The sequence below is a fragment of the Pelobates fuscus genome, chromosome 11, assembly GCF_036172605.1.
Source record: "Pelobates fuscus isolate aPelFus1 chromosome 11, aPelFus1.pri, whole genome shotgun sequence".
In the NCBI taxonomy this organism is placed as follows: Eukaryota; Metazoa; Chordata; class Amphibia; order Anura; family Pelobatidae; genus Pelobates; species Pelobates fuscus.
The window spans coordinates 99,735,886-99,748,348 of NC_086327.1; the positions used below are offsets into that span (position 1 = coordinate 99,735,886).

A 12,463-nucleotide genomic window follows, 5' to 3' on the forward strand; every position below is an offset into this window, starting at 1 on the left:
GCATATTGACTCCAGTAAGCGGAATCAATAGAAGTACAAGGATATAAATATATCCACAAAAAGGGCGGGAGGACAGATTAATTGTCTCGTGTTATCATGAACCTATAACTTATGTGAACAGACTATTTGCTTTATAGCTTCCCAAATATGTGTACAAAGTGATAACCTTGTTTCTTAATAGCATTCCTGTAAGTTTTTAGAAAGGTAAAATAGAGGTCATAGTGTGAATTTTACTGTATGGGCAAACAACAACTTGTGCGTTGCTTTAAAGAAGAAAAAAAAAATATGCTCTGCCCATAAATCTCAGCCATTGTGATTATAGATGATAGTGAGAGGAGAGAACAGCTAATGAAGATGATTCAATTTAAAACTTGACTTTTAATCATGAGTGGGCTAAGAGAACATACAGTTGTATGACCTTATGGTATCACTAATTAACAGAAAATAGACTTGAATTGTAATATATTGGGGACCTGGCCTACAGGGTAAATATTATTACCCATGTGATAGGCTGCATGTACTGCTGTGTTTTAACTTAACAGAATTTCCCATCTTATCAGGAATAAAATTTAGGTGCAATTTATCCTGACTTATTAAGCCCTTTACATACGCGTCTTCTAACATAGATTTTCATTTATTACTAAATTAATTTCTTACTGAGCCCACACACTCGACTTATGAGCCAATGCTGACCACATATGGCATGTAGAGGACTTTTGTTAAGATGTCCCATAGCTCTGAAATTCAAAACCATGTGATCTCTGACTTTTTAAGTCCCTTGGTAAACACAACTCTAAACTTATTCAGCTTGCTCACTACTCATGGTCCCTTATATTTTACTCAACTTTGTGTTTTACATTTTCTCTATATTCTAAGTATGTGGACAGATCTTTAAAAAAAACAGTGAAACTACTTTATATATTGCATTGCTATACCAACTGTAACTCAGTTTTATATATAATTGACAGAGGACTGCCTATATTCACTGTAACTGTTACTGGTCAAAACAAGGATTTCTTTCAGCACTGCCGCTTTGCAGGCAATACTTTTTTGATCTACAGTAAGGACCCAGAACTCAGTCCCTAATCGTCCATTTCCATAATTATCACAAATAAAACCTCTCATAAATAGGGCAGAGAGCTGGAACAAAAAGGATATGTCACTTTAAATATGAGATCTTGTGATTTAAGCAGTGGACAAAGCTTCACATGGTTTTCCTCTAAACTTGGCAATGAGCTTTCAACTGTGGATCATACAGGCCAAACCTAACGAGGGGACCTTCATCCCTGTAATTGTCCCTTTAATCAAACCATAAATAGGACTTCACAAATGTAAAAAAAATAAAAATAATGCAATCATAAAAATGTTGCAAAGGAAAATACATCAAATGCATTTTAGTTTTGTATATATTTTATTTTTATTTATTTTTTCTGTAATTTAATATGTACATGTCATTGTTTCATATAGAGCTTTCATTTTTTCCGCATAATTTTTTTACTAGTTTGCTGGAACTCTTTCTGATGGATTGGGAAAGACTATGGACATCCGGCACCAGACCGAACGGGAATATATCCGATACCACGCAGCAACCAGTGGGGAGCATCTAGTTGCTGGAATCCATGGACTTGCTCATGGTACGATATGTAGCGTTTTTATTAAGCTGCAAACACAAATGTCTCTTCAGTGCATTATGCATAAAAACATAACATTATGTGCTAACAATGAAACCCATTTGCAGTCGTAACCTAAAGCTGATTTCTGGTTTTCCTGGAGCATGACTCCAGTTTGGGAGCTGCAAAAAAGTTTTAATATAGTTCTACAAATCCTACTTATCTTTTTGGTCTTTTAATTTTGTAGATAATTAACTGTATATGGATATTACTGTAAATAATGAAAGTATCATTTTTGTAGAGTAGGTTATTTTGTCAGTGATGAATGTTTTATCATACATCTTTAAAGGGACACTGTAGGCATTGGTGCTCCACCTCATTGAAGTGGGTACAGTGTCTTAAGTTCCATGGCACCATCCTCCAATTAGTGTTCATTAGCCTGAGCAGCAATGGACACCTGTGATTGGCTTAGTGTGCCATCTGACCACTTTTAGCCTATCACAGCACCCATTCAAGTATGAACTGGTTTGGTTATGGGAAGCCAGGGACTCAGATTCAGTGTTAAACTGCTCGAAAATAGAGTGTTGGACCACACCAAGGGACTTTAGGCACTATAAACATTTTGGTGAGATGAAGTGCTTGTAGTGCCTACAGTCTCCATTTTATAGCGTTACAACTGTTTTTCATATATATTTATTTATTTTTAAACTACCCTGGTAAAAAGTTAAAAATGTATGTTAACCACAAGCTATAATTACATTTTAATTATTTATAAACTGCTTTTGTAAAAGGGATCTGTCACAGGGTAACTTAGTAGTTCTTTAGGTCAGCATGCTGTCAGCCTTGATCAGATACACTTAGGACATATTCACCATCCTTTCCAGCAACATATATTATTTCTCCATTTTGAACATCATGTGCTCTATATGTTGTCCATAATGAAACCATGCTTTTGTGTTTGTTTTATTTCTCCCACAGGTATCATTGGTGGTCTGACCAGTGTGATAACCTCCACAGTAGAAGGTGTGAAAAACGAAGGAGGCGTGAGTGGATTTATTTCTGGCTTAGGGAAAGGTTTGGTTGGCACAGTGACCAAGCCTGTTGCTGGAGCTTTGGATTTTGCATCAGAAACTGCCCAAGCGGTGAGAGATACTGCAACCCTTAGTGGACACAGGTTAGTAGGACTATCTCATTTCATTTTTTTTTTTTCTCATTTTAAAATTACAGGGTATTTCAATAAACTCCGAAACAGCCAACACAAAATCCAAACTTTGCTCACACTATTTAACAATGTACAGCTTTCAGCTGAACAGAACTGTGTCCATTGGCGCAGTCCAGACCCAGATTCTCAATATTTGCTGTGCAAGGGATATACATGTGGCAGTTGGCCAGCCAACACATTAAATGGTAAAATAAAAAAAAGTAAAATAAACCTATAGAGGTCAATATGACCCTAAGATTAGTATAAAGGAGGGGTAATAAACGTCTCCTTTCTGTTCGTAATGCATTATTTATATTGACTAATAGCCTCTTGCGGGATTGGAAGTTGGGAGCATAAGGGAGACTTTAAATCTTACCTTAAATTAATATCGATGTCATGAAAAATATTGTCTTTTTTTTTTATTATTAATTGTACACTTTTTTTATATTGTGGCGGCTGGCTAGCAAAAACTGGACAGCCACCATTAATTAAGCCATAAACAGGGTTTTTAGCTATGTAACTTATACTTTGTGTAGGGTTTAGATGCAAAAAGCACTGATTTTTAACCAGACACCAAATGCATCCATCCGTTTGGTGCAAATTTGACACGCTGACCAGAATTCTGACCAGAATTAATTATAGTTATATGAAAATTGCCATTCCAGTTGGAATTAAGTCATTTACCAATATCCATTTGGACAAAATACAGTGTTAAGTGAATTAAGCGAATACCCTGTTAAAGGACCACTATAGGCACCCAGACCATTTCAGCTCAATTCATAGAAACTGCTTTGTTTACATTGAGGGTTAATCCAGAAAATCGCATTGAGGACATGCTGGACGTCCATAGGAAAGCATTGAGTAATGCTTTCCTATGGGCGGTTTGAATGTGCGTGCGGCTCTGGCCGCGCATGTGCATTCGGAGCTGACGTCGGCAGGTGGAGGAGAAGTCACTAGCGCCAAGGGAGCCCGGTGCGCGATTAAGGTAAGTGGCTGAAGGGGTTTTAACCCCTTTAGCCCAGCGGAAGGGAGGCCCTGAGAGAGGGGGGGGACCTAATATCCCTATAGTGCCAGGAAAATGAGTTTGTCTTCCTGGCACTATAGTGCTCCTTTAATCTATTATTACATGTTTAGACTAAAGGAACATAAATAAAGCATTTACCGTATATACTCGAGTATAAGCCGAGTTTTTCAGCCCATTTTTTGGGCTGAAAAACCCCAACTCGGCTTATACTCGAGTCATAGTCTGTATTATGGCAATTTGCATTGCCATAATACAGACCGGGGGGAGAGGGGTGCTGGCAGAGCTGTACTTACCTTTCCTGCAGCTCCTGTCAGCTCTCTCCTCCTCCGCGCCGTCCGTTCAGCACCTCGGTCAGCTCCCAGTGTAAGTCTCGCGAGAGCCGCGGCTCTCGCGAGATTTACACTGTGAGCTGACAGAGGGAGCTGCACAGACCGCGCGGAGGAGGAGAGAGCTGACAGGAGCTGCAGGAAAGGTAAGTACAGCTCTGCCAGCACCCCTCTCCCCCACTGAACTGCCACTGGACCACCAGGGAAGGAGAGCCCCCCTCCCTGCCATATATCAAGCAGGGAGGGGGGACGAAAAAAAAAATATAAATAAAATAAGAAATAAGAATAAAAAAATAATAAGAATAAAAAAAAATTAATAATAAAAAAAAAAAGGGGTATAAGGACCACTATGGGAGGGAGGGGGGGGATAAGGACCACTATGGGAGGGAGGGGGGGGATAAGGACCACTATGGGAGGGAGGGGGGGGGATAAGGACCACTATGGGAGGGAGGGGGTGGGATAAGGACCACTATGGGAGGGAGGGGGGGTATAAGGACCACTATGGGAGGGAGGGGGGGGGGGGTATATGGACCACTATGGGAGGGATGGGGGGGGATAAGGAACACTATGGGAGGGAGAAGGGGGATAAGGACCACTATGGGAGGGAGAAGGGGGATAAGGACCACTATGGGAGGGAGAAGGGGGATAAGGACCACTATGAGAGGGAGGGGGTGGGATAAGGACCACTATGGGAGGGGAGGGGGAAGTAAGGACCACTAGGGGAGGGGAGGGTAAGGACCACTAGGGGAGGGGTGAGTCAGGACCACTGGGGGGGGGGTGAAGGAACACGGGGGTGGGGAGGTAAGGACCACTGAGGGAGGAGGAGGGGAAGTCAGGACATATGGGGGGGGAGGGGGCGGCAAAATTTTTTTTGCCTACGGCGGCAAATATCCTTGCACCGGCCCTGCACACACTGCATTCACACACTGCATTCATACACACACACACTGCATTCATGCACACACACGCTGCACTCATACACACACGCTGCACTCATACACACACACATACGCACACGCTGCACTCATACACACACACATACGCACACACTGCATTCATTATACACACACTGTAAATAAATATTCAATTAATATATTTTTTTTAGGATCTAATTTTCTTTAGAAATTTACCAGTAGCTGCTGCATTTCCCACCCTAGTCTTATACTCGAGTCAATACGTTTTCCCAGTTTTTTGGGATAAAATTAGGGGCCTCGGCTTATATTCGGGTCGGCTTATACTCGAGTATATACGGTAATGAACAGATATAAATGACTAAAGCAAAATAGGAATATCCCTGCTTGAGAAGATGTTCCTGTAGCTAATTTCCCGGTTATGGCTCTCCTCCCATAATGTTTACTTAAACAAAGAAGGGGCTGAGATATTTATTGAAAATGGCAGGAGAAGCACTGTGCACACATGAATGACAAATGCTTTCTCTATAAATAATAATAATAATAATGATGGGATATGTTCCAGTTTAACCATTACCATTTACTTCAATGAGAGTACTTTAGAGCAGTTTCTATTAATTCCTGAAGCCACATGAACAGAGTAGAGAGCATTATAAACTTGGCCTATAATAGCCACATTACAGCTGGAGAAATGAGAGGGAGGAATTTTTTTTTCTTTCACATCTCTTTGAAAAATGTTCTAATAAAATTGGCCTCCAACATCATGAAGGTGCTAAAATGTCTGGCACGGTCATACTTGGAGACTCCATGTCAGAGAGGCTTATTGTATTTTCTTTGTTTTGTTTTATGGGTTATTTTTTGTTTTTGTTTTTTTGGAAAGGAAAAGGTACAAGTGGGACTGTTTTGTTTTTTGTTTTTTTTCATGGCTAATTCATCTATTTTCCAATTGGGTTATCCTCTTCATTGTCTGGGCCCACTTCCTTTCTTCCCCTGTTCGTAAGAAGGGGGAAATCTCCAGGAGATTAGAACTGGGCAAGTTCCCAACTATGATGGATAGGTTTTCTATGCATCTACATAAATATACATATATATATATATATATATATATATATATATATATATATATATATATATATATATATATATATATATATATATATGAAATATAAAAGACATTTCATAGACTGTGGTTTCACTCATGACTGATAATCTATATAATTATTTACCACACACATGCATTAGGTAAAAAAAAAAAGAATTCTGTAGGCAAGTGGGAAATAGAGGACAACAAAGTGTTTCAATTTCTTTTGGCAATGGAGCCCCATAACCCTCTGGGGTATTTATTCATTCTTTAGCTATGTGTGGTTTGGAATCAAATTCTATTCCTTTTCTAAATGACTTTCTGCTGGCTCTGGTTTCTATTTGTTAGGCCACAATGTTTTTATATTTTGAGAAAAGGTAGTTGCCAGGCTTTTTTTATTTTTATTTTTTTTATATTTTGCAGATTGATTTATAAGGTACCCACAGGGCCTACAAAATGTCACACAAGATTTTTTTTATTTTTTTTTTATTTTTTTTAACATAAATAGCATTTCAAGTCACAAACACAGCTCAGCGGAAAGACTAAACCACTTTCGAAATTCCAGTGTCGAGTCAAACAAAGTACAAACATTTACAATGGAAAAATGGTCTGGAAATAGAACGTTTTTTAAATTATCATTATTAGAACAATCTACGTGTAATATAAAAGTGTTAATCTTTATTTTTGATACTTTGAATATTTAAATAAGGAATGCACAACATAACTAATTTACCATGTAGTTTACTTTCTGTTGTGGCATTGAGATTGTGATGGATAGTTAGCCTTGTGTTCTCCATTTATGTCCTGCATTCATTTTAGGGGTTACAACTTGCCCTTAATTGGTTTTAGAAGTAGACAATACATTTGGATGCTATAAAAATATACATATACAAGGTGAAGAAAATACCAAGTGAAAAGACCATGAACAGAATGAGCTCAGTTAGGATAAGTAAAATATAGTTTGATTAAAAATATGTATTAAACTGCTATAAACAATAAAACTTGCCAATGAAAAGCAAACCAATACTCAAGGTATTGTAGAACATCTCAGAATAAACCAGTGCAAAGATACATAATAATCAAAAATATACAATGAAAATATACTAAAAAGACAAAATATGGCAACAGTCTCTCAACACAGCAGAGTCCACTCTGTAGTACTGGTAGTAGGTGGCAAACCTGTAATATAAACAGGAGCCAAGAGAACATGCTACTGCTAAGTTTTATGGTGCACTGCAAATGCACTATTTAGTCAGTAACCCCAAATGGCAAGAGACTAAGACCACATATATACGGTCCCAGTTTGCTGAAAATACAAAGTGTAAACAGATCAAATGCAAAGGAAGCCAAAATAGTCTCTAAATCAATAGCTGCCTCAAAGCAAGCAAGGGAGATAATGCCAAACTAATCTTATTGATTTTTTGATCGGGTAACTAAAATAATAGATCAGGGTGGTGCAGTAGGCATTGCTTACCTTGATTTCAGTAAGGCTTTTGACACGGTTTGGCACATAGAAGACTTTTGACACTGTTTTGGCACATAGAAGACTTATCAATAAACTGCAATCTTTAAGTTTGGATTCCAATATTGTTGAATGGGTGAGGCAGTGGCTGAGTGACAGGCAACAGAGTATTGTAGTCAATGGAGTATATTCGAAGCTTGGGCTTGTCACCAGTGGGGTACCTCAGGGATCTGTACTTGGACCCATTCTCTTTAATATTATTATTAGTGATATTGCAGAAGGTCTTGATGGTAAGGTATGTCTTTTTGCTGATGATACTAAGATATGTAACAGGGTGGATGTTCCAGGAGGGATACGCCAAATGGCTAATGATTTAGGTAAACTAGAAAAATGGTCAGAGTTGTGGCAACTGACATTTAATGTGGATAAGTGCAAGATAATGCATCTTGGACGTAAAAACCCAAGGGCAGAGCACAGAATATTTGATAGAGTCCTAACCTCAACATCTGAGGAAAGGGATTTAGGGGTGATTATTTCTGATGACTTAAAGGTAGGCAGACAATGTAATAGAGCAGCAGGAAATGCTAGCAGAATGCTCGGTTGTATAGGGAGAGGTATTAGCAGTAGAAAGAGGGAAGTGCTCATGCCATTGTACAGAACACTGGTGAGACCTCACTTGGAGTATTGTACGCAGTACTGGAGACCGTATCTTCAGAAGGATATTGATACCTTAGAGAGAGTTCAGAGAAGGGCTACTAAACTGGTTCATGGATTACAGGATAAAACTTACCAGGAAAGGTTAAAGGATCTTAACATGTATAGCTTGGAGGAAAGACGAGACCGGGGGGGATATGATAGAAACATTTAAATACATAAAGGGAATCAACACAGTAAAGGAGGAGACCATATTTAAAAGAAGAAAAACTACCACCACAAGAGAGGACATAGTCTTAAATTAGAGGGGCAAAGGTTTAAAAATAATATCAGGAAGTATTACTTTACTGAGAGGGTAGTGGATGCATGGAATAGCCTCCACGCTGAAGTGGTAGAGGTTAACACGGTGAGGGAGTTTAAGCATGCGTGGAATAGGCATAAGGCTATCCTAACTATAAGATAAGGCCAGGGACTAATGAGCGTATTTAGAAAATTGGGCAGACTAGATGGGCCGAATGGTTCTTTTCTGCCGTCACATTCTATGTTTCTATGTTTAAAAAATGACAAATAGCGAAGTTGTAAAACACTCACAAAAACAATGGGATGAATCCCTGACTTCCCGAGAAGCACAAACTCAGTGTTCCTCCCAGGCTAATGGAAGTGAGTGAAGCCCGCAGTGTGGGAGTCTTGGCAAACAACCTAGCACAAAATTGATCACTTCTATGGCAGTTAATGAAGTCAGACCTCCTGCATGGATGCCGCAGTGGTAAAATCTGACTCCGGCGTTGTACAACCTCATGGGGAGGCTCACCGTAAAATGTAGTCCTGGAGTGACTAACAATCAATGCAGGTCTCACTTAATGCTTTTCATGGATCTTATGGTCCTTTACAATAGAGGCTGGCCTAGGCCATGTTCTGTATGGGAATGCATATACAACATTGGTAGTATGTTTCTGAAAATACTCTACACTCATGAATGTGCAGTATGAGATTGTACTGGGAGAACTCAACTCAAACTCTAAAATCGTTAACCGCAGGCTGACCCATGCTCTTCTGCCAGTACTTTTATTCATGAGAAACCATCAATTAAGTTGAGGACTGTGGTCAATTACGTTCGTATTTTCATTCAAGCATTTCATTAATGAAGTACTTGCAGCCATGATGTGTCCAGCTTTCAGTAGAAAGCTAGGTGCTGGGATGTATAGGTTTCTTAGCTATGCTCAATGCTCCCATAGGGAACAACGGTTGAAACAGTATTAGTTGAGAAAACTCAGCCACTCCTTACTCACTGCAAATGCAATGCAGTGGCAGTAGAGTCCTGTGGATTTGCTTTCAACAAGGGGTGTTGCGAAGGAAATATCATTTTACATTTGATTTGTTGGATATAAAATATACTTTTTTGTACTTTTTAGTGCGTCCTGTATTTGTCCTTTTAATACTTTTTTTTTTTAGTAGTCATCCAGCTTGCTACTTATCCATTGAGATACCATCTTCTCAAATAGTTTTCTTGTTTAATTAAAAAAGAAAACTTTAATCAAGTCAATTTTGCATTAAACCCATTTTATTCAAAGCAACAAAAGGTCTTTAGTTTCCCTTTCACAAGAATGCCATTGAAATAAGCATTCAAAGCTATATTTATAGTGTATATGTGACTGGCATTACGTTTACTGTGGCTATAAAAAAAAGCTACAAAATACATAGATATATACGTGGCCTCTAATAAAGGTTCAAAAGGTTGGATTTTTTTTGTTTATTGTTTAATGACAGCTTTTTTTTCTGTCTGTTGAACCCCTTAAGTCATTTTTTACTGAGAGACAGGCTATGTTTATGAAGGTTTATTGCCTTCATGGACCACTTTAGATGTTACGATCCTATTTCAGGATATGGCAAATTGGTTTGGCAACGCTTTCTCTGGATTTGACCACATTAAAAATTTGTTATGCCAAATCTGTATATTTCTAAAGGGTAATGCCAGGAACCTGTGGTACAAAAGGCACTTGATATACATCAGGCACAAATCAACAAATTATTTTTGTGTGCCATATTTAAAAACCCCTATTTTCGTTACCTTCTCCCTCAAGAGGAAATGGTGACACAAGTATTTCAATACATGGTTGTATGGTTTCCCTTACCACCTTTTCCCATACTAGGTCATTCCAGTCCATGCTGCATAAATGAACAAGCATGAATACAACTATTCACACAAATAGATGTAGTGGTTAGAGTACCAGGAGTACCCCAGTGCCATTTCAGTATAGTTTGTCAACTTGGGTTCCGTTAGGCATCCATGACCGCATTCTCTGGTTCCGAGATTCTACTACAGAAGAATCCGGTTAGCTCAGGGCAACACTCATTGGATGAGTGTGTCAACTGAGTGTTCTCAGTCAATATGTGTATTGTGTTGGCCATCCTTGATGGAAATCCTCTGAAAAGAGAAGAGCATATGCAGCAAAATGACGCTTGGCAAGTTATCAAACTATACACCTGGCAATTTGTAGTGGGTATGGTGATTGGAGTGTTGCATCCCAGTGTCATATGTCAAATATTAGGTTAGCCACATGTGTATATGAGGGAATAACAAACATTAACAGCAAAAGTAATATACAGTATAAAAATGTATCACCAAGTTCCACAACAATGTAACTCACAGTAATGTCCAATGCATGTCAGTATATCACAGAAATATTTACACATATGTCCCTATGTTTTTGCTACCTAAATTTATTAATAATGCCTCACCTCTAGCCACGCACCTACAACAATTTTGACCCAGTTTGAATTAGAGTTGATAGCATGTCTGTGAAATATTATTTTTTCATATATATTTTAATTCCCGTTCCCTTACCTTGTTTATCCATAAACTGTTGTTCATAGTTTAAATGTCTGGCATTTGTTGTTCTTAGAGTATCTTTCTCTAATGTTATTTAATGTTATTTGTTAGAAAACACACTCTAAGCTAGGTCATAGAAATTTTCCTTTAAAAAAAACTAAAGAAAGAAAATCTAGCTCAGTTTGCACCCCCACACCCCCCTTTCCATAGTTGTTTTAATTTGCTCTCCCCATATTTTATTTTACAGTATAACTGTTTGATTTAAGATAATTACTGTTGGATATAAATAGTTTTACATGTCTTTTTTGTTTGTTTTATTTGTGGAACTATGGAAATATTACCGCACTGAAATTTCCAGTGCAAATTTAAGGTTTATATGATCTTATAATGGGGGTAAATAAAATTACATTTCACATGGCAGGATACAGCTGTAAAATAAAACCACAATAGCTTCCCTTTAAGTTGAAACTTATATTGCTAGCCTTTGATTAGTTCCTCATTGTAGATACATGTTGCCAAAATATATAGAGTCTTGTCCAAAAGTCTTGAAATATATCAAATCAATGAAGCACGTTATTAAAAAATGATCTTATTGAAAACACAACTGTCAAAATACACATATATTATAGATATTTTCAACATTCTGAATTTGCATAACCTGTGTCTTCAGATATATAGACCCTTTAATTTCTGCTTTGTGTGAAACCATTTAAAAATTTGGCTTTGTTCATAAAGACTGTGTCATACAGGACAGTATAAAATGCTTAGCCGTGACCTTAGGGTTTTCCATTGAGAGGTTGTCTTGCCTCAAGTACAGCATTGGCCGAGAACTTAATCTTGGCAAAGCACACGGTGAAGCACATGGAGAATATGCAGGAAACATCTTTGAAAGTGACTTTTAGAAAATAATATACTGCATAATTACATTGCTATAACAATAAAACAATAACCCATTCATCTCTCTCTTTATTTACACTGGTTTTTGTTCCCCCAATAGCTTACTTTTTTTTTTTTTTTTTTTTTTTTTTTTTTATTATTTATATGATTCTGTTGTGTTGCTCACCACAGCAACAATTTAAGGCATATGAAAGCTACACTATACGGACAAAAGTATTGGGACACCTGACCATTACACCAGCAGGGACTTTTATGGCATCACATTTTTAATACGTAGACATTAATATGTAGTTGGTCCACTCTTTGCAGCTACAACAGCTTCCACTCTTCTGGGAAATCATTCCACAAGATTTTGGAGTGTTTCTGTGGGATATTTTGCCCATTTATCCAGTAAAGCATTTGTGAGGTCAGGCCCTGATAATTAAGGCCTGGCTCGCAATTTCTGTACCAGTTCATCCCAAAGGTGT

At 38.0% G+C, this 12,463-nt stretch overlaps 1 protein-coding gene across 2 annotated transcripts in view; it reads left to right on the forward strand.

The window, feature by feature from the left end:
• The window catches only part of VPS13D (vacuolar protein sorting 13 homolog D), a 265,784-nt gene that overhangs the window by 206,810 nt on the left and 46,511 nt on the right, over positions 1-12,463 (forward strand). For both annotated transcript variants that reach the window (XM_063436103.1, XM_063436104.1), the window contains 2 exons: positions 1,502-1,634; positions 2,589-2,784. In XM_063436103.1, the coding sequence (XP_063292173.1) occupies positions 1,502-1,634; positions 2,589-2,784 (329 nt within the window). The remainder of the gene's footprint in view (positions 1-1,501; positions 1,635-2,588; positions 2,785-12,463) is intronic.